The following is a 23,068-nucleotide window of genomic DNA, read 5'->3' on the forward strand; positions in this document are numbered from 1 at the left end:
ACCTGGCAAGGCTCCACATCCCTTTCATATTGCAAGAATGCATACAAGTGCCTTACGTGTAGGACAAAGGTGAACAAGCAAGAGACCCTTGTTTTCACTTACAGAGGAAAAGTTCCTTATTTCCCCCCAAATTTTTGCTTGTTTGTAAGCAAGAAAATTAATTCCAAGTTACAGGATTCAATATTTGGAAGTTTATTGTTGAAGACAGCTGATATAAGCTTGGATATACTGCCTTGTATAGCACCCTCTGCTCAGACCACTTAAGGTTCATTTAACACACAAATCTGTAGGCCAGCTCCATTTAGAAGCAAAGCTTAATTTCAGTGCTCTTGAAGATATAGTATGCAGGTAAGATACAGTTTAAAGGAAATGGCTGGATATGCACAGGAGGTACTTTCAGGGGATACATGTTTATTGTAATAAGGTGAATTGTCTGTAGCATATATAGGGTCTCTAGGTGAGATTTGTGAAAACTTTTAGAGTCCCACTCACAGTCCACAATACCTGTGCTCCTCTTTGTTCCAGGGATACTTTTGGAAGTCTTCTTACAGTCTTCGTGCATCTTCTTTTGCATTTGTACAACTACCTCATTGTGTGCTTTACCAGGAACAGATACCGCTATCTGATGTAGGAGCAGTGTTCAATATGCACAGGGCTTTTACGGAGTTGTCGTCCTTATCTCACTCTCCACTGAAGCTTTCCTCAAACACATAGATTAATACTATATGAATCACTCTGTGTTTTAACAGCAGAGATAACTACAGTGCTCCAGTACATGCATGTAGTAGTCTGAGTAAGATTTTTCATCTACCCTTTAGAGGGCTGATTTTAGCAGGTGACTATTACAGACGTTGCTGTAGACCCTGGTGTTCACAATGCGGGTCCCATGTAGGATATTCACAACATGCTGCTAACAACGGGATTGCTCCTCCACTCTTGTCTCAAAAGAAAAAAAAAAAAAAAAGGGAGGGGACTGGACTTGGGGGACTTGGGTATAAACATTAATGACAGCATACAAACAAAATATGTGTGAAGGAAATATGTGTAAAGAAAACACACTGCTATATTACAGAAAGGTCACACTCATTCTACATATACATATGTAGAAATAATATGATTAAAATAAGGAAGAAAAATAAGGTTACATACAGAGGTGCATCTTAATAAACATCTTATAAACACTATGAAAAGACAGTTTCAGATTTAGCACACATTTTTTTCTAGCTTGTTCAGAATTGCATTTTATGAAGTTATTTTAAGAATTTGATTCCAAATTTTCAAGTAGTAATAGCTAAAAGAATTTACTAGGGAACTACAGATCACATCATAAACTTTGTATAAAATAATTTCAATCATCAATCAAACTCTAGAGCAAAAATGTTGATCTCCATTAAATACCACAAATTGAATCATGTAATCAGTTAAGTCAAAGGCAAAATTCCATTGATTTCCATAGGTTTGGGGTTACAAAATTCTATTAAAAATATTACCACTATTGATTAATTTTGGTCATTTATTAAATTAGTTTGTGTGGAACTATGCTTATTTTTCAGTAGACTTAGTTTCATTACATTGTTCTCTATCACGGCTGCGTGATCTTATTAAAAATATTGTTGAGCTTGTTCTAATGTGAACTGAGAAAATGCTGTTCTTTATGCCTATAAACCATGCTGGTACAAGTGGGTCTTAGTAAAAATATAGTAAAAATATGGGCCTGACTGACCCAAATATGTTTTTTTAAGAATATATATATCACCGTATCCTGTGGCAGGCAGCCAACGCAGTGTTTGTGATCTATGCAATATTGCAAAATGTGGTGAGCCACAAGGAGTTTGCAAGGGAATACTGCTGCTTCTAAAAAGAAGGATGTGAATGAGTTTGGCCTATATGGATTACAAAAGAAATTGTCACTTTCACCAAAAAGATTATATTTTGGATGAATATAGAGCTATGTTTATTCTCTGAAATAAGGGATATTTTTCATGTATTTCAGCTTACCTTCCTCTGATGAATAAATTCTTCATGCAACCCTCCATTAAACCTACAGTAAATCAATCTGCTTGTGAATGCTTTCCTTTTAAACCATCGTTATCTTGTCTTTATTCACTGTTATCCCCTCTTTCCCAGGAAAGAAAAAAAAAAAAAAAGAAAAAAACCCTGAACCAGCTCTTTAACTCTCCTATTATTTTCAGTAGGCCAGTACTTCATATCACAGTGGAACTGTAAACCCCTTAATTCTGGTTTCTGCATAAAATGCAAACAACAACAAAGCCACACAACCCCAAAGCTATTCCAAGTTACTATTAAAACAGCATTCAACAGTCACCTTGCTGTCTTTACAGCTGTACATGCTGCAGCACTAGCCCCAGCAAAGCCCAATTGGGGTAACAGCAGCTCCAAAATGCAGCAGCAGTCATGGGACAGGAGGCAACACCAGCTTTCTAGCTGTCCTTTCCTGTGAACGCTGAGGTACATCCAGGCAGATTGAATGCTTAAAAAATAAAAATAATAAAAAGGAAAAGGCAGGAGGCATCTAGACATACTGACTCCTGGAGTATGAGCTTTCGGTGGTCCTGTGCAGATGCTGGCTGTGCAGCGGGTGGTGGGGTGGTGCAGAGTAGCCGTAGCTCCTGGTTTTCTCACAGCAGCGGCAGAAGCAGCAGAATATGGCTCCGGCTGCCAAGAGGCAGAAGGCAGCCACCCAGCCCAGGTAGAGAGCCTCACCAAGCTCCCTTTTCTGTGCAACGTTGACTGCGGGATTGTAGAAGTCCTTGATGATGGTGTTGGCAACCCAGCAGACTGGAATGAGCGTGATGGCACCCGAGAGGATGAAGAGGAGCCCAGCCATCAAGAGAATATAGCCATTGGCCGGCCAGCTGCTCTGCCTGCACCGCGTGCACTTCATCCCAACAGCAGCAACCAGGAATGCCAGGGAGGAGAGCGCTGACCCGGCACACATCAGCCCCCTGGATGCCTGCAGGTCCGCAGAGAGGGCCAGCACGGAGTCGTAGACCTTGCACTGCATCCTGATGTTGGCTTGCCTGATGCAGTGCATCCACAGGCCTTCCCAGATGGTCTCAAACACGATGATGTTGTGCTCGATGAAGGCAGACACCCTCCACTGGGGCATACCCGTGACTGCGAATGTCCCGATCATGCCAATGCCTCCGATGAGCAGCCCCGCGACCTGCAAAGCCCCACTAACCATGCTGCCTTTGAGAGGTGTGCAACACCCAACAGGTTCACCCTGCCAGGTGCACGCTGATGGCAAAAAAAAAAAAAAAAAAAAAAAAAAAAAAAAGCAATTTTGTCCAAAAGTAGCTGTCCCTTGTGCGAAGAAAGTTTCAGTCAGGCTGCACAACCTTAAATCAGCTTAAATCTGGCACGCGCTACCTGGGACTTGGCTGCGCCTTCGTCGCCTTTATAATTCCCCTGCCACCACTGACTCAAAGAGGCAGACCGAACGATCAAGTGGAACAGCTTCCCAAGGCAAGAGACAGGACAGGGTGTGAGTAAACCAGCGGGAGCCATTTAGAATAAATGCACCGTCTGAGGAAGGTACATTTGCATTGAAGTTGCTTATTAAAAAAAAAAAAAAAGACTGGTCTGTGCAGGGAGACCGTGTGTGCACCGGTGCAGTCAGTGAGGCTGTCACGCTGAACGCTCAGGAAATTTCTGCCTCTGAGCCCTGCTCAGCTCAGGTTCCTGCAGGAGTGGTGGCAGCGGGCCAGGAGGAAAGCAGAGCCGCCCACCCTGCCACAGGGCCTCTGCTTGCAAAAGTGCTCTTGTGCTGGAACCTGGAGGGGAGTGCTGCGGTGAGAGGATCACGGAACAAAGCAAATCAAAGGGATAAAGTGGCTCTGAACCTGAAACGGATGGCTCCATGGAGAATAGTCAGAGCTGCAAAGAACCATTTAAAAGTTAGAAAGGAACAATGAGAGACTTCAGCCCTGCTAATACCTGTCTACATATACAGTTTCATACGTATCTATTGCTCTTCAGAGTGTGTGCGGATAGCTTCTGGAGATATCCACATGCAACCTGTTACAGCTATCCATCTACAAACGCTTTAGAAAAACAACATTAAAAATAAAAGTGTAAGTTAATCATAATAATTATGGAGATAATAGCAGGTAAAAAGTTTGTTCAAGAATTCTTGGGTGAACCGTAGACAATCTTGGAAAATGACAGGTCTGGAAATTTGTGAAAGTCAAAGCAATAGAAGCTACAGTCAAAAATCCAGAAAAAAAAATCAAACATAACAGCAGTTTCTTTTTACAAATTCATACAGCTAGGAATATATGCATGAAATATTCAGCTTGATCTCTAGATGTGTCCTAACATGAAAAAAAAAAAAATTAGGCATAAACTAAGATATTTTATTATAAAATAGTATACTCCATATGTTAAGACAAGGACTAATTTGTTTATACTGTAATAGATCAATTTAGGATATAATTAGATAGATACTAAAATACTACTCGGCTGCAATTCATCTGAACTTTCTTCCCTCTATTTCTTTCCTTGCCATTTTATATCTTCAAAAGCTGAAATTAAAGAAAAAAAAAAAAAAAGCAGTGCAGTGCTAAATATGCCAGCTTGTTGGCATATCAAAGATAGGGAAAAGATAAAAGTCCCGCTTACGTATAATATTTTATACTCCCTAAGCATGTTTCTGTGTTATGTTAGTGCATAGAAGTATGGTTAGGAGGCAGGCAAAAGTAAGAAGCACTCTACAAATCTTTCCATATTCAGTTTGGATCTCATAACCTCCTGCTTTTCCAACCTCTGCAGCAGGCTGCTGCTTATAAAGCCATGCTGGAAGGGTGAAGGCAGGCATCCTCTCCTTTCCTTTCTGGTCCCCTGAGCCCTGATTTGCGGTCAGGCAACTTTTCATTATGCCCTTTTGGTTTCGTTCCTATCTCTGAAATCAAGCCTGCTATCTCTGTGCCTCTCCTATTGCAAAGGCACTGAATGTCTTGCTCTGAACAGTGCATTTCATCCTGTGGCAGCACCAAAAGCATTTTCCTGGATGAGAAGCCAAAGAGAAGTCTGCTTTTGGGGTTCGCTCCTACAGCATGAGAGGCTCTGGATTTGTGTAACTGGAATCACAACTTGATGCTTCGCATGTTGCCAACTAGTCCTGTCATACTGACCCATAAGCAATGGGCGTCTGGGTACAGGACTTCAGGAAAAGTGAGCAGGGAGAGACTCTTGAATAGTCTGAGCCATAGAAACAGGTAATAATAGTTATCTGGATGTCATCAAATCACACCCATGCCTGAAGCTGTGCCCTTCAAGTCCGTGAGGCTAAGGTCCCTTTCAGTCATCAGAAAAGTCCCACTGTTTTCCTGGGGGAAGAAGGTGGTTAAATCCAGTTCCCCCAAGGGTGATACAAGATGGATTTTGAGGAGGTTATAAATGCACAATATTTTGACACTGCAAAAATGAATTTGGTATATTAAATATATAACTATGTAAATACCATCACATGGCTTTGCAGCCCCGTGGCTGCCACCCAGACAGCAAAGAAAAAGCTACGAGTCTGTATCAGAACAAATAAACAAGCACTTTAATAACATACCAGTACAGAAACACAAATATGAGACAAGCAGCAGGACTGATACTGCTTAAAGACTACTGAAGTTCTAATTTACAGGACATGGAAAATAATTAGCTGAGCAAATATAATTTAACCACGTTATTGATTAATTTACAAAACCATTAAAGCTCCTATATAAATTCATGGCAAGATTGTGTCTGTGCCAAGGATTCAGTATTTGCACATTGTTAGGAGGATTAAATTTGAGTGCCTTATCTTAGCTAAAACCATTTCCAAAAGGAAATGTGGGGAAATCTTATTGAGCATTATGGATTGCATCTGCTTGTCTACAATAAAAACACAGGAAGGGGAGCAAGTCAAGAATCTCACTTTGTTCTTGTCTGTATTCAAACATGCCCTTTTAATACAGGGAAGTATCAGAGATATCTGTGATTTTACCATGGGCCAAAGGATCTGACCCATTTTGTTATAAAATAAATACACACACCTATCATTTTACCATTTTCCTTTCTCCTCTCCTCTCCTCTCCTCTCCTCTCCTCTCCTCTCCTCTCCTCTCCTCTCCTCTCCTCTCCTCTCCTCTCCTCTCCTCTCCTCTCCTCTCCTCTCCTCTTTCACAATTTAAGGTATTAGTATCCACACACTCAGTACCAAGCTTTTCTATGTGACCTGTGTAGTTCCCAGCTCTGTATTCCCAGATCTGCCTTCTACCCCTTTCTCCTCTCCAGAGCGGGTGAGTAAGCCAGCTGCAGGCACTCCTCATTCTGTGTTTTGGTGAGTAAGAGAGACCTAAAGCAATGACAGCATTCCATGAGCAGAAAATGGGTAACGTTTCAGCACTGGGCTTGGTTTGTCTGTTAGCTTCAAACAAATAGGACCTCAGAACGATTTGCTTCTCTGTCCCTTCTTCACTCTAATAGCACCTTTCTCCAGTAAATCCCCTTGTGTGGGAGCAAGCAGGGATTTCTCACCCTTCTTGCATGGCTTTTCTTCTGAAAAAGAAGAAAACTTACACTTTGGGAAGGAGATGAAGTGAGGAGATAACCCTGTGATTAGCTCAGCTGCCACTTAACACCATTTCTCACAGTTTCTCTGGGAACCCACTACTCCCTACAGGGGCAACACAGCCCCCAAGTCCCTGTCACGACCCATTTTCAACCACTAAAGGTGTTATGGAATAAAACACACCAAGAAAATATGTTTTGAGCATAATGTCCTTCCTCTTCCTGAGAAAATAGCAAGTGTTTTAATTCCAGAATTGTGAAGTGCTAAGAGCAATTGCTGATGCTGAGGGGGAGGTGGGAAGAGGGGGAAGAATTGGTTGCTCAGCACCTCAGAAAATCTCACCCTGCATCAGTAACACATTGCAAAGAATCCTGATTATTGATACTCTTATGGAAAACAGAGAAGTGTTGATGTCGGACGAGTTGTTCAGCATTTTCTTTCTTGGAAGGCTATTATTACTGTGTCAGTGGATATGCACTACTCTATGGCTCGCCCCAGGTACACCTGACATTTATTTTGCTTCAAGATCTTTTACCTAATGCAGCAGAACATGAAAAGCCAGTTCAGCATATCTATTCCAAACAGAAACAATCACATACATTCATAATCAGCTTCACTGAAGAGCCACTTCTTTTCAATTGAGGTAGCTTTTACTTCTGTACCATCCTTCTCCCCATCACTTGCTGCTAACAAGAGACCATTGTCTAGATAGCAAATGGCATAATCACAGAAATGCAAAAAGTAATAAGCCTTGGCTGGTAATGTAACAGCATTGCAGATAGTTCTGTGAAATATTTTTGCCTAATATCCCAAATAACTTTACACATTTGGTTCTCTTGCTCCCCACGCTTTAAATCCCATATATAAAATCCATGACAATGTGATGATGTTCCCCTCGGATTAACATGCGGTGCAGAAATTTCAATTTCCCTGCTTTTAACTTCTGTTTGTTTTGTGAAGTGTTAATGCAGAAAATTTGCCTAACTTGGAACTGGGGCATATGGGATTTGGACATGCAGAATCCTGAAAAAATAGTATTTCTGAAGATACTCAATGCCAAGAGAGCATCAGAGGCAACAACTTCTTATGTTACCTGCCTCGGTATGCCTTTAGAAACAGCTGAAACCTCATAGAGAGCTGGGTACCTGAACAAAGAACTGACCTATTCATGTCGATGAATCTTCATAAGAACAAACAGAAGAGAATGCTAAACTAAAGAAGGGGAGGGAAAATTAACCACTTGGTGCCATGAAAAAATGGACCAGGTAAAGTTCACGAGTAGATATCAGAGAATCATTCTGCACCAGGAAGGGTTGGCCCTGAGGAGGTTGTAGGACATTTCTGGCCCCAGATTCTTGCACTTGGTGCTGAGATTTTCCATTCTCAGGAAAGGATCACATCAAAGGTGACTTCTGCCTTGAGATACGTAGCTTACGCTCACTGACACCCATCACTCTTCTGCTGTGAAATGAGTAGGAACTTGAAGTATTTTGCATGAAGTCAATTTTTTCTTCCATGCAGAAAGAGAAGTGATCATGTATATGAAGGCCTGGGATTAATATAACTTCAATGTTTTGAGAAAAAGTTATGTGATTGATGTGTTTGAAATAAAATTTAAATCTCAGTTTATTCCATTCAGGTGGTGGCCTTAGCCACATTCTCTAGCATCTCCTGCAATCAGACTACAATTTACAGGCGCCAGACCTTCTCTGAAAGGAAATGTAACATAAGTTGACTTGATTAAAAGTTTTATGTCTCCAGTCAAAACCTATCATTTGTGGCATTTCTGCTCCAGCCCGGTTGAAGCATCACCATATTACATTTCATTTTCTATTCTAAAAGCTCCCCAGGCTTCTATTTTTAGCATTCCTGACATTCTTGCTGTGAAGGGCTGCCCATCCTGAATCATAAGACTTTCACAAGTGTGACACGATAGTTCATTAAAGATAAAAACTATTGCCCAACGCTTGTCTTCTGTTATATCCCAGATGCCTCAGCAACTGTGGCGGGATTTCACAGGTGGAACTAAGACCAAAACTTTAGTTTTACCTGCTCACATAGAATCTATGTTGAGAGTCACACAGTGGAAATATTCACAGAACATAAGGATTGTTTTCAACCTAATTAATAATGTTTTGGTGTAGTAAGATCATTGTAATGATAACATACATGTATATATTGTAGACACAGTTTGGCATTTTTGAGACAACAGTAAAGTTGCAGTTATTTGTAGTAACCTAAGGGGAGAGAAGGAAGAGGGGACTCAGGCAAGCAAAATCACGAATTTAAAACACATGCTGTGTGTGAAGTCAGGAGAATGCTGAAGGGGGAGTGTTGTTTCTTTGGTGTAGCAGTTAAGCTACAGCCCACGAAATCTGCACATCCTTGCTCGAGGTAAGGATGCTGTGTCAAGACCTAGCAGAAAAATAAACAGCATATGCTACCTGATTCTAGTTTTCTGTTTTCTTGAAAGGTGTCCTTGCTCTTTTTCTTGATTTTCCATTTTTTGTTCTTGCTAAAGAAATCTGGGCTCGGAAATCTCAGAAAATTTTTAACATGTTTTTGCCTCTGCAATAGCTTACCTGGCTTTAGCACTGATGGATTATTGTGGATGAGCTAAATAACATCTTCAGAAATGGATCATAGCAGTCTGGCGTGATTTCTGGAAAAAGAACAGACAAAATAGTAACACAATAAATATCCTCAAGCAGGCCAAACGAAGCACTATAGTTTTAGCCTTTGTATGGCAGTCCCAGTAACGTGACACACGCGTCGTGCCAGAAGCCAGCAGCTGGCAGGTTTTTGGAGTGCTCCCACAAATCTTTCGAGGCACAGCCTGGTGCTGCTGGCGTTGCTGCTCCCTTCAGCAGCTGTGCCTGCGCTCTCTTCGGCCTCGGATGCCGCAGCATTGACTCATATCCAGACCTTACCCCTTCTTCCATGCTAAGCCCACCCAGATGTCCAGCTGTGCTCTGGTGTTAATAAGCCCTTCCCCTCCCTGTACAGCCTCCACGTTGTGTTTCTGATGGTAGGAGAGACAGCATAAATATGCAAGCTGCTTTACAAACAAAGCCCCCTGAGCCTGCAATAGCGTTGCAGATCACGGAGCCCACTGCTACACAGCGTATGCCTGCTGCAAGCTCCCACCCGCCACGATTCATAAATCGCCATGAGCCCTGGGATGAGTGAGATGACAGAGGCACCTGCTACTGGCAAACAATTTCCACTCACTCCCTACAGTGGCCAAGGTCCCGCCTTGCTGGGGCAGGAAGGATAGAGCTGCTGCTTCCATGCATGAGAACCCATCACCTGTGAAAATGGAAGGCAGCAACCATTTGCTGTCTTTTACGTGAATGCAGCAAGATCGGGAATTAGTACAGCTCAGGAATTCAGTCTTGGAACATTTATGTGAGCACAGTGATGGTTGTTTTGAGTGCTGGCCCAGGGGAACAAACTTAGATTCATATTCTAAATACCCTTCATGTGTGGGTGCAAGCCACCTGGAGACACTTTCTAAAGTTCAAAGGGGATAAAGCTTTCTCTTTGTAAACATCATAACTGTCAGCAGAGAGCTAGAAAAAGGCATCTGAAGCAGGTATATATAACTAAAAAGCCTTTAAAATCTGAAAGAAGGATCAAAACACCATATAAAGAGTGATTTCAAAGTTTTCTTCCTTATCCACTTCTTCCTCAATTTGATTGTGAAGCCACACTTCCCAGTTTATTTCTGGGTTAAAACTTTCTCCTTTATTGCCAGTTCTCCTCGTTCATCAACTTTCTGCTGCTGCATTTGTAAATAACTTGGCCAGGGGTAGCCAATATTTGTGCAGACCAGGCTCTCCCATGTAGGACCCCACCTGAAGCCTGCAAGAGATCTGCTCATGGAGGAACATCAACACCAACACACTTAATGATGCCAAAACACTTCAAGATCAAGGTAACGTGTACCAGCTGCAATGTTATTCACAGATCAATATCCTATTAAATTAGTTGGGGTGCTGCACAATAAATCTTCACAAATTCACCATGAAATACCTATATGACTAAATGGAACAACCTCTTGATGAAACAGGTGAGTTTAGGCAAGGAAAAGGAAGAACTTTCTTAACTGTTAAGTATTATTCACAGTATTTAAGCACAGAATCACAGAATTTCTAGGTTGGAAGAGACCTCAAGATCATCGAGTCCAACCTCTAACCTAACACTAACAGTCCCCACTAAACCATATCCCTAAGCTCTACATCTAAACGTCTTTTAAAGACCTCCAGGGATGGTGACTCCACCACCTCCCTGGGCAGCCTGTTCCAGTGCCTAACAACCCTCTCAGTAAAGAAGTTCTTTACTGAAGCAAATGTGCACGAAGTTATTTAAAGGACATCTTAGCCAGATAGTGCTCATGATATTCAACACAAAGTTGTTTGCTCAATGAAAGGCATAAAGGTAAAAAGAAAAGGTAAGATGCGGTTTGGGGCTAGCAGAACAACTGAAAACAAGGACAAGGAAGAGAAGGGAAAGAAGGCAAACTGGGGAGGCTGATGTGTGCTAGGCTGTTAGTTTTTTCACTTGACCCAAAGAGAGAAATTGTGGCTGCTTACAAGCCCCTGCGGGGTGCAGCTCTTCAGCTTCCCATCCCCTTACATGTCCATACCCTTTTCTCTTTCTGACAAAGCTGCAGGTACATACCCAAACTGTCATTCATCTCATTCATACTTATACATCTGTGGCCCCTGTATCACATGTACGCATGCTGACTCCTCACTTCTGAGAGCTTCCCATCTCCCCCATTCCCTGGTCTGGCTGCTCCCTACATACCAAGGTGGAAAGGACACTCTGCCGAGGCGAGGGTCTGTGCCCAAATCTGTCTTTGTTTCCTCTTAGTGCAAGTCGGACTGATGATGTTACAGAATATCCACTAACAGGACTGTAGCAAAGCAAAATGCATCTGCACATTTGGTGATGGCTTTTGTATTTGTTTGCAGCCTTCCCGACTGTGCCTGTTAGATCATCACCTTCTCCCAGATTTGTGCTAAAAGCTTATGCCAGCGAGCTCACATTTGAATTTGGTCTATTAAAATGTAAGCCATCAGATGGCACATGTTCAGCTGGCACTCTGCACTTATAGTTTCATGAAAGTACTGAACAAAAATACTTTTCAGAGATACAGCAATCATCCTGAAACATTATCAGTACTATGACACTGCATCTCCTCAGATAAGTTAAATTTATCCTCATTGGGAAAATGTTCAATTTTCCCCTGCATTTCTTTGTTTGGCTCTATGACCTGTTCTTCTGGAGCGTGAGATTGGGATGCACACATGGAATGCAAGAAGAGCTGGGTGCAATTCTTTCAAGGACAATATTTTTCAGTCCAAGCAGAGTTTGGCTTTTAACAACAACATATGCTGTAGCAAATGTTCTCTTCCGTCGATGTTATCCATTATCAGATGAAATTTCCAAATGAAATATTTAAACAATGACAGAAATTCTAAATATTTAATTTAGAACTCTAACCAATGAAAGTATGCTAAAAAATAAGTTGTTAAATAAAAACCCAGCATTTTTCACCATGTCATCTATTTAGAAAGCCAAAAACTTTTTCTCTGCCTACCAAGAAGTATTATTGAATTTTATATGAAAATTCCTATGGAAAACAACAACAAATTCAAAAGCAAACTATTTAAAATATATATTTCTCTATCTATTTCCTAACGTCCTTTTTTTCAAACAGGTAAGAAATTTCCATAGACAGTGTTCCCCCACTTCGCATATGCACATACACTTTTTTTCCCTCCTTTAGAAAGGCAGACTGTACAAGCTGCTGTTCCTTGGTTATGTCTACTAAAGGAAAAGGAAAGCCAGTAACACAGTGCCACAGCCATGTCCCTGCCTCGGGCAGCAGACCTGACAGGAAAGCAACAGACTTGTGCCTGAAACTATGGAACATTTACAGAATTCTGGGCCCCGACTAGGCATATGCATCTCCTGGACTATAAGAAGAAGAAAAAAGCAGTACTGATCAAAGCTCTGCCCCTGGCACAGGACTGTGGAGAATTCACAAACCAAGCCTTGAATTGGTTTCAGCCACCCTGAGCCACCTGAAGCCCCAGAGCTTTGCAGGTGCCCACGGGAGCTGCTTCAGCCCCAGAGCAGTGATATTCAGGTGCTCGTACAGGCTTAGAGAGAAAAGGGATGAATGCATCCAGACAAATATAACTTTGGTAGAGCGAACATATCAACCAGAGTCCCGGGAGATGAAGGATTTCTCAATACATCCATTGCCATCCCAGGGGCGAGTTTCTGCCCTCAGTCCTGTCTGGATTCACTCTGTCAGCTGCTGTCTCTCACCCCATCTGGCCAGGGATACAAGAATGAGTCCCAGGGTCTAGATTAGGGTTTATCTGCCCTATACACTATACCACAGCACAGAGACACAGGAGCTCCAAACCAGGTTGGGTGTCCCAGCAGCTCCAGGTGAGATGATGGCTGCCTTGGCTAGGCTACTTCTTCTGCTGAGCACACAAAATTATCTTCCCTCAGCCTGCCAATCTGCAGGCTACGTGCACACTTCAGGGCATGCACCCTTTTATATATATTGACAGATGAAGTGACCATACAGTGTTGCAGCATTTAATAATACAATATTTCTCGTACACAGTTTCTTAAGTCCATCCTTGGAAACATGTAGAGTAAGGGGGCTGTGTAAGTCAGTAACTGCTCACCCCTTCTAATTAATACCAAGCAAGAAAAATACAGCTTATTACAGACATAAACTATCCCTTAAATGTGCATTTCAGGAACATTTAAGTGATTGCAGTCTGTCTAGCTGCTTCACACAGTTCTCACCTCAGTAGTATCTGAGCATCTCCCAGTTTATGGCTATAATGTTGGGTACCCCTCAATTAAGCATGACAATACCTGGCACTTGTCAACAGCCCTTGCCAGCTGGTAAGCACATTACACTTATTAGTTAAGCTTCATGATATTCATCAGATGTAGGTTGCTAAATACAGTATGGTTACCTCTGTTCAGTGACAAAAAGCCACTAAAGTGGTTATAGCTGTCCAGTGATCAGAAAATGTATGTGGTTCATGCCTCAGAATTTCAATATTCTGTTATATCATGGTTATCATCCCTTTCAAGGACTGAAAAGGCTCTTTTCTTCTGTGCTTTCCTGAAATACATACCTGCATTGTCAGCATTTCCAGCTCATTTTCCCTTCCCGTTAAATCATCAGCAGTTTAGAAGCCATTAGGATATAAAACTTGCTTACTGGCTGCCTGGTCTCTGAACACGTCGGTGAAACAGACTCTCAAGCATGCACATGAGGGTAGGGAGCAGGACCCTGCCACTCTTAAAAAATTCTGCTAATCCAGCTTCAAAATGCCACGTATTGCCTGTAAATCAGTCAGTGGGCACAAGGTGCATGTGAAGAGCAGGAGTGCACGCGTCTGTAAGCAACAGCAGACATCTCCTAAGAACATTAGTGGGCCAAAAGGTCTACACACAAGCCAGCCAGCAAACGTGTGGTGCAGTCTGCTGGGACACGCACCTGGTAACAGCCCAGTTCTTCCTGAACAAGGTGCAAGCACTGATAACCTGAACCAGTCAGGGCAAGCTCAGAGGCACGACTTGATTCCTGCCTCTCTGCACAAAAGCATTGGTGGAATCTGACGTCTTTTGTTCACAATGCTTTGGTTTTGGTGGAAAGGGGAAAAAAAAATCATAGGAATCGTGATTTGGAATACTTCTCCTGACTGCTGCAAGGCACCCAGCAGCTTCAGGACAATTCAAGGTTACATGTTGGCCCATTTGGAGAAGTCAACCTTGAAAAGAGATAAGTCTTTGCTTTTATCTAAAACAGAATAACATTCCCTTATAATCCCAAAGATAGGAGGCTCAAGAGCACGTCTGCAACAGTGATTTAAAGCAACCTTTTGACTTTGTTCTGAAAGAGCCTGGAAGGCCTCATGCAGTCACTTACAGCTGTTCCTGGCGTCCTGCTGTGGCCCGAGCTTCCTGTACCGTAGCTAGGAGGCTAGATGGAGCATGGAAGGACAGAGTCGAGCCGCCTCTGCCAAGGAAGGGACAGGGAGAGATGAAGGGCAGAGCTGAGAGAAAAGCCCCAGAGAGTGAGGCTGCCTGCTCCTACTGCCTGGAAAAGTATCCTAGCAGCTCCCTCCAGCTCTGGGACCTGGCTGCACTGGAGTCATCACAGGGGGGAACTGACCATTCCCACCACCCCACTGATGGCCACCGCCAGCTCTGCCAACACCTGTCCTCCAGACAAAATCTCCAGTGCTTTTTTCTGCTTGGCCAGGCAGCAGAAAGGTTTTCCCCTGTGGTTTTTCCCCACTGCTGTCCTTAACCCACAGCCAAGAGCTGCCCTGTGCCAGGCTGTTTGGCGGGCAGGTGTCCTGGAGGTCCATCAGCTCAAGGCCATGCTAGCTCAAATGAGCTGGTGGGCCTTGGGGTATTGCAGGGCCTTTGCCAGCTCAAGGCCACACAATTGCTGGTTTCTGTGCCTTTGGGAAAGACTGGCATAAAACATCAGTAAATACTTCCAGGGTCTGTTCTATGCCCATTGAACTACGTTGTGTACTTATGCCTGTTAGGATAACCAAGGCTTTTAAGTTAAGTTCTTTGAATCTGTTTTGGTTGATTGGCTCTAAAATCTCTAGTAACTGCACTCATTTGTAATATAAAATATATGTGTGTGTATATATATATACGTGTATATATACACAACCATTTAATGCAAAATAAAATTAGTATCAGGGTTCCTGAAAGGTGTTTTACTGCAGTTGTAAAAATTACTGTTAGCTTTTAAATTGGACCATCGGATTAGTGTATTACAAATAACAGCTCCTATGCCTTGAAATGTTACATCCCAAATATTACAGCAATTTACTATCAAATAAAAATGATAAGGTCACTTCTTCTGGCAACATTGACCAACAAATTCTGTTCAAATTATTTCAAAAGTGCTATCCAAACATCACTTTCTTACACAGTTAAAAGAAGAATTATTTGTCTTTTGACCATAAAACCTTACACAGAACTACTAGTCTTGGTTTCTGTCCAAAAAAATTAAAGATGTGATAGGTAATGACTGAAAAAGTAGTAAAAACCTGCCTGTTCCCAGTGACACTGGTGATAAATTCTCATTTTTGCAGTTGATACCAAAGAAGGAAGAGATCCCATTCAAAGGGACCTGGACAGGAACAAGTTAGGTTCAACAAGTCCAAGTGCAAGGTGTTGCACCTGAGCCATGAGCACAAACTGGGAGAAGAACTCATTGAGAGCAGCCCTGCAGAGGACTTGGGGGCTCTGGTAGACAAAAAGCTCGACACGAGCCAGCGGTGCGCACTTGCAGCCCAGAAGGCCAACTGCATCCTGTGCTGCATCAGCAGAGAAGTGACCAGCAGGTCCAGGGAGGTGATTGTCCCCCTCTGCTCTGCCTTTGTGAGGCCCCACTTGCACTGCTGTGTCCAGGTCTGGGGCGCCCAGACCAATAAAGATGTTGATCTTCTATAGTGGGTCCAGAGGAGGGCCACAAAGATGATCAAAGGGCTGGAGCACCTCTTCTACGAAGAAATACTGAGAGAGATGGGGCTGTTCAGCCTGGAGAAGAGAAGGCTCCGGAGTGACCTTATTATGGTTTTTCAGTACTTAAAGAGGGCTTATAAAAAGGTGGAGAAGGACTTTTTTCTCAGTCGGATAATGACAGGACAAGCGTAATAGTTTTAAACTGAAAGAAAGTATGTTTAGATTAGATAAAAGGAAGAAATTCTTTTTTTGTTTGAGAGTGGTGAGGCATTGCAACAGGTTGCCCAAAGAAGCTGTGGATGTCTCATCCCTGGAGGTGTTCAAGACCACGTTAGATGAGGCCCTGGGCAACCTGATCTCAGGGGTGGTGTCCCTGCCTATGGCAGCGGGGTTGGAGTTAGATGATCTTTCAGGTCCCTTCCAACACGAGGCATTCTATGATTCTATGATTTTCTTGTTTGGGGATTTCTGCAATAAATGTACGATAAACAAGATGTTAATCCAAAATTTGCCCACTATAGGAAAAGGCTATACAGTTATGAATCTTTTTTGTTAAAAACCAAGGCAGGTCAGAATTCTTTGTAAGGATACTTTCTTCAGTGCAGTCCTCACTAAGGGATAGGCACCACATGTAGGAAACTGAAGGAGACTGAAAACTCAAATGTGATGTAGATAAATGAATGAGAAATATGTGGAAGAACTCAGTGTGAAGACAAACATACTTTTTTTAGTTAATCCCTTCCCTTCCCTCCTCTGCAGCATCCCAAATAATCCTTATCTAAATATTTTATTCTGGAACTATGTTGTCTCTTATCTTCTTACACCATGCCTTTGTATTTGATCTTAATCTTCTTCTGTTTAGCTTGTACCAGCCTCTGGCCCTTTCACATTCAAGAATTTTCTTTCTGCAGAAATTTCCCATTAGGAGTAGAAAAATATAAGTGTTTCTGTGGGTAAATAACATAAGATCTAATGTTATATGTGGAAAAAAGATATGGCTATCTTAGAATGAATTCATTTTCCTAAAACTTAAAGACAAGTCACATAATTTCTTTCTTGTAATGATATCTTCCATAGGGTGGAGGCATGCTGAAGGCAGTGCAATGAAATTACAACAATTTACAATATTGCAACACATCAGAACTCCAACCTCATGTCTCAGGAGTGTGCCTCCAGCTCCCATAAACAGCTCTGGAGTTCTTTGGAGGAAACATTTACTTTATAATTTCACCACAAACTAGAAAGTCAACATCAGCTATAGTGTTGCGAAATTATTCCCCACTCACAAAAGCAGCTGTGAAAGAACATTATCATTACAGACCTCAAACATACACTTTTTTTTTGGTTACAAATTCTCATTTAAGATTGTCACTGAATATTAATTCTCATTAACTCAAAATACCACTGAATGTTCATTCAATCATAAATTCTTTGTCAGACAATCGAGATGTCATATTTTCTATGGCCACTTGAGTTTATTCTGGTAGACAAGGAACACCTTTTCATAACTACAGTCTGAATTTTGGTCGTAATTCAACCCTGCACCTTTCAGAGCAAAATCAGAAACTTTGTTCTTGTGGTTTTTCCTCTCTGCTCTAAGACTATTGCCAAGACAGACTGTTTACAGAATCAGCATTCCTCTTCCTCACTGATTTCAGAGCAGGGGTTGAGACAAATAAATCTAAGCATAAAAAGAAAAAGCTTTTCTTTACCAAATATGTATTTACTCTGACCTTATCATGTACACAAAAGCTGGACCTGGAATATATCTTTACTGCCACAAAGCTGTAACTGCAGAGCACGTAGGGAAGCCAGCAGTACATTGACCCCTGTCTGCCACAGGTAAGAAACGAAATGCAAGGATGGACTTTAGAGGAACCTTTAGTTCAGTCTTCAAACTTATCCTGAAGTCTGAGCCACTGACAAGCCATTACTACTGTTGCTTTTAGTAACTAAGTAGAAATTGGGACATGTCCTAACGCTGTAATCACATTTCTATTTAAGTAGATATGGCAATTATTGTACAGAGTTATCAGCAAAAGCTGTGCAAAATATTTACAGTGAGTGATGAATCCTCAAGCTTATGTTTCCAAGAACTTGGACCCCAGTTTACTGGCTTCATAATTATAACAGAAACCTCCTCCCACTTAGCCACCCTCACACCATGCTGCCTGAAGTTTTCTAAACTCATATAACAAATGAAGACACTGAGGTCAAGCATAACTGAGAGAGGGGGTGAAAAATCTGCTGTAATGAATTCAGCCTGGATATTTATTAATTTTCTTCTTGCTAAACACCCAAACAAACCCACACAGGATGTTTGCTTCCAACCAATGCAGACTGCAGGGTTTAATTAGCTGAAAGCTCCACAAATTGAGCCCTGCTGAGTTTGCTGCTGTGGTTATAATCCAAGTTTTAAAGGAGACAGAAACAGCCATAGGACATCCCATTATGTCCTGCATCAAAGTGAAATGGTGAACACCTGAGTTCAGGTGATAATATCATCTTTTATTATTATTTTTTTTTTTTTTTAAGTGCAATGAAGATTGTCATATTTGTTCCAGGGTCTTTTTGAACTGTTGAAGTACTGTGCTGTCTGGAGAGAGGCACAAACAAGCAGCTAATGTAGAAGTATCAAGCACAGTCAAGGTGAGATAGTGTGCTGCATTCTTAATACTTTTGTGGTTGTTCGTAAAAGATAAATAAAATAAAATAGAAGTAATATCTTGGCAAACTTGGGAAACATTTAACCCTTATTTTTCTTTCTTGTATTTTAAATGAATATAAAAGTATCAAAAATAGTGAAGCTGCAGGAATAGCCTGCTTTAATAAGTTGATTATCATTTTGTCAAATATGGCTTGTAGGGCTTAATATCTCTTCTTTAGATTTAATAACACAGTTACTTTTACCACTCTATACTTAAAATATATGGTTGCTTACTGGTTCAGGGCAGGAGTGCAATACTGAATTCTCATAAATATGATGAAATCTTGCACCATTGTCTAGCAGAGAAAAGAAAAATCGAGTCAACCACACAGCAGCATTCTTCCTGAAGTCAGCCCTTGTTGGAAAACCTACCTTCAGGAATTGTTCCCTTTGCTCACCAATGAACTTCCTCTCTCTTCTCTCTAAAATGGCCTGGAGCTTTTCTGCATCACTCTCTGCAGTCCTGGCTGCTAACCCTTGAATGAAAGGGCTTTTGCTTTTGGAAAGCTTTCAGGAAGCTGTCCTATCCCAGGAAGAAAGAAGACTCTAGAAGTCTGCCTCAAAAGAGGCATGCTGTTTTGCTTGTTTTCTTTGGCTTCTCCTGGTTTGGTTCCTTGGGGAACTGGCTTACAAGCTCTCATCCCTTGGGAGTCCAGCTGTCTCCTGACTGTAGCACTGGCAGTCCTCCTAGCTTCCCAGTGCACTGCTTATCCTCCCTCTGCTGCTCTGGACAGTATCACCCACACTAGTTTGTTCTGCATAGAGGTTCAGTAAATGAAGGAGAAATTCTTACCTGGGCACCAAAAGGGCTGCACTGGGAACTCCCACCCCCAGAGTCCACAAGGTTGAGTGCTTTGACAGAACACAGTACTGTGACCACCTCTTACTGCCATTGTCACCGTATTATTTGTGTGCTTACTGTATATATACACACACAAAAAAAAAAAATAGTGATCATTTGCTATGCTATGTCTTTTAAATAGCCTTGGCTAGAGAACTTTCAGCTCACCTGAAGGTCAGGGAGGATCACTTATAAAGCTAAGGTAAGAGCTGGGGAGTCCCTGGCCTTCATTCCAAGGGTATAACCTCATTAAATGAACTCACCAAGTGAAAGAAATTGAGGCTAGTCTTCATCTGTGTATATACCAAATTTTATCAAAGCCTCTCAGGAAAATAACCACATGACTGTGGCACTGCATCATGCCAGCTCACGCTACTAGGTTTGCTTCCTTGAAATCACTGAATTTGTATCGATGCTGTGTTAGTGTAAAATAATAGAAAAATAGGTACATGCTCACTGATATTCTGGTCAGTGCTGTGATTGTTTTAATGAAGCCTGTTTCGATGAGCTGGTGCCAGCAACAAACTGTCCGCTATTTCCAAACTCGTCTTCCCGTGCTTTGCATTTTGAGCACTCGTAGATATTTGTGCCAACTACATGTCATCTCTGTTCTGCCATCATTTCACACCCACTTTACATAAAAGTCAGCAGCCAGACAAGGGGATGGCAAGGAAGAACATCTCCTTTGAAAGCAGCCTCCCTGTCTCTTCCCCTGACGCCACCTGACTGCAGGTCCTGGGGGACAGTCCTTGGTGAATGAAGCTTATGCAGGGCCTGGGGACAGGGTGGTTGGTCCCTTCTCCAGCTTCATCCTCCCTATATGTGTGGGACCAGCAGCAATGGAGATAGCAGAGGGGTTTCCACCCCCATCTCCCTGGAGAGACTTCAGTCTCCACACAAATCTTCACCAAAGCCCAACAGAAAATGTCAGCTTGTGTCTACCCCAAGAGCATCCAGCAAAGGATTTATTTACCTCCAGGGAAGGAGAGAACACCAGCACTCCACATAGCAGCAGATCTTCTTCTAGGCTATGAATGCTGAAGCTGTGACCAGGAAAATGCCTCCCCCCAGAGCAGCACAGGGCCGGGCACGGTCCCATGCTATGTGGACCACTGTGCATGAAGCACTGCTTAAAAGAAGGCTGCCAGGAGAGGCTGTCTTGCTAGGAGCAGTTGCGGGGGTGGAATAAAGGTGTGTACACTAGGAAGTTAAAAACAGCTCTGAGCCTAATGACTGTTTTAGTGGTGACCTGGAGACAACACAAACGCAGGAAAAGCACGCTGTATGTGCTCTCTGGTTTATTACCACCTATTGTCTAAAATAAAGCAAGTCAAAAAGATTGTTAAGCCCTGCTGTGGTCTCAGGTACTAAATCTGCCAAATAAATAATTCCTTTGCTTGTTGTTAACACGTCCCAGAAATGTGAAACAAAAGGTACAAGCCATATGTTGCTCCCCTCTCTAATTCTAAATGCACTCTTTCAGACAAGATGTTTCTTAGCACAAATTCATTACAAAGCAGCAACAATAGAGAGGCAAAGTGAAATAAAAACTCCACATCTCTCTGGGGAAGTACAATCCATTTCTGCTTTTGTGTAGACAACCGGCATTAGAAGGTAAGCAGACATAACAGAACGGCATGCTATTGCCAAGCCGTGGTTAAAAGAAGAAAGGCTAATGTGAGATTGCACTGCTCTTCAGCTTACAGTGCAAGAGAAGAAAGGAATGACATCAGTCCGAGGCACAGAGGTGGGAAGAATTGCCCTCAGTTTTATAAAAGATGGACAATTGTTTCTCTGTGTTATGGAAAGATCCAGATTAAATATTATAATTAGCACAGAATGGAAATGGATGTTGCTTTCATACCAAATAGCAACTACCAAGGAGGCCTGGCTTTAGAAGCTAATTTGAGTTTGTAATGAATAGGGACCTATGGAGCGGATATACAGGGAGCAATTTAATCATCCCAGGGATATACGGGCCATGGTCAGCTCCAGTGGGCATGGAGGAATGAAAAACACACGTATTAAAATATCAATACAGGGAACAATGCAGCCATTCAAAATGTAGGCTGAGTTAGTCACTGTGTGTTTCTCCAGACTGCATGGTGCTACCAAATCAAAAGCTATTCATTCCACTCACCCAGGATGTAAAAAAAATAATAATAAAAGAAATGCATTGTCCCTGCACTGGAAACACAGAGAGGCCTGCAGGTCCTTCGTGAGGGTGATGGTCACCCAAAACTGCCCTCCAGGGACATGGTGGGGAGGGGGCCTATCTCCTGCACTGCTGTTCTACGTGACACAGAAAAGAACAATAATGTTTGCCAGGTGAGAAAAAATAGGAGTGTAGGAGTTTCTAAGGCAAGCAGAGGAAGATGGCAATGAGGGGAGGCAAGGGCAAGGCAGGAAGGGAGCAGTGCTTTGGAGAAAGGGAGGAGAGGGTTAAATCTTCAGGGGAAGAGCAAAGTAACAAAGAAAGCAGCAAAAAGGAGAGTCCCACAGAGCAGGTGGAGGAGGGTGGCACACTCAAATGTTCCAAAATCCCAACAGCGTGAGCCTTGCTCAAAGATTTTGGACTCAGTCCATCTGTCTCTTAATACTTATCATCTTCAAGCACCTGCAGGAACATTAATCCTAATACCAGTCTTATGAGGTAGATTTGCAATGTTATTGTCCTCACCTACAAATAGGGCAGCAGCACGATGAGAAATGAGACCAGACAGAAGGTCTTTAAACTGCGTCTTAAAGAAGGCATTAGGTGGTGTTTTAATTCACTTTAGCCAACACCAGTGGGGTTTCTGCACCTTTTCTTCCAGTATGAACATGCCATACTTCCTCCTCTGTCATACCAGCACTGATGTATAGGCTGAAACTGCATTTAATCACTGAGGAGGAGAGACCAGCCTTTTTAATATAAGGGTAAAAAGAGGACTTAATGATGGAACATCAATCTGGCTGAGGGAAAGTACCAAAGAGGAGAGGGGAACAGAGCTGAGGAGCACCCTCACCATCAGCCAAGGGTGTGCAACACCAAGTTATTGCAAGCCAGACGACATGCGTGGAAAGGGGGAACTGGGAGCCACTCCTCAGCCACAAAGGAGCCTGCAGTTTGGTGCCCACTGAAATATCATTGCTGTGAGGGCTGCCGATGCTGATTGAATTCCCCGCTCGCAGCTGACGCGTGGGCAGCAGCGGAACCCGCACATTCATCCAAATATTTCACTGAATTCCTCCCCAAGTGCTTTTAATATCTAATCGCTTTTATTGTGAGCTGATTTGATTTCCTTTTAGTACCACCAGCTGCTCTGCAAACAAAAACAGTTGGCTGTGAACTTTAAAGTTTAGTGCTGATTTTTGCTGTGGTTTCATACCAGGGTTCCTGTAGGAGAAGATGGAGAAAGGAAAGC

General features: G+C 42.4%; 1 protein-coding gene across 1 annotated transcript; it reads right to left on the reverse strand.

Annotated features, from left to right (window-relative positions):
* Window positions 1–168: 168 nt before the first annotated feature.
* On the reverse strand, window positions 169–20,739 carry LOC101802171 (claudin-8). The gene is made up of 3 exons (XM_021271191.4): window positions 20,635–20,739; window positions 9,150–9,229; window positions 169–3,900 (listed from the first exon to the last, which is right to left on the reverse strand). The coding sequence occupies exon 3, from the start codon at window positions 3,206–3,208 to the stop codon at window positions 2,534–2,536; it is 675 nt and encodes a 224-aa protein (XP_021126866.4). The 5' UTR covers window positions 3,209–3,900; window positions 9,150–9,229; window positions 20,635–20,739; the 3' UTR covers window positions 169–2,533.
* Between the last annotated feature and the right edge of the window lie 2,329 nt (window positions 20,740–23,068).

The sequence above is a fragment of the Anas platyrhynchos genome, chromosome 1 (assembly GCF_047663525.1).
Source record: "Anas platyrhynchos isolate ZD024472 breed Pekin duck chromosome 1, IASCAAS_PekinDuck_T2T, whole genome shotgun sequence".
Lineage (NCBI taxonomy): Eukaryota > Metazoa > Chordata > Aves > Anseriformes > Anatidae > Anas > Anas platyrhynchos.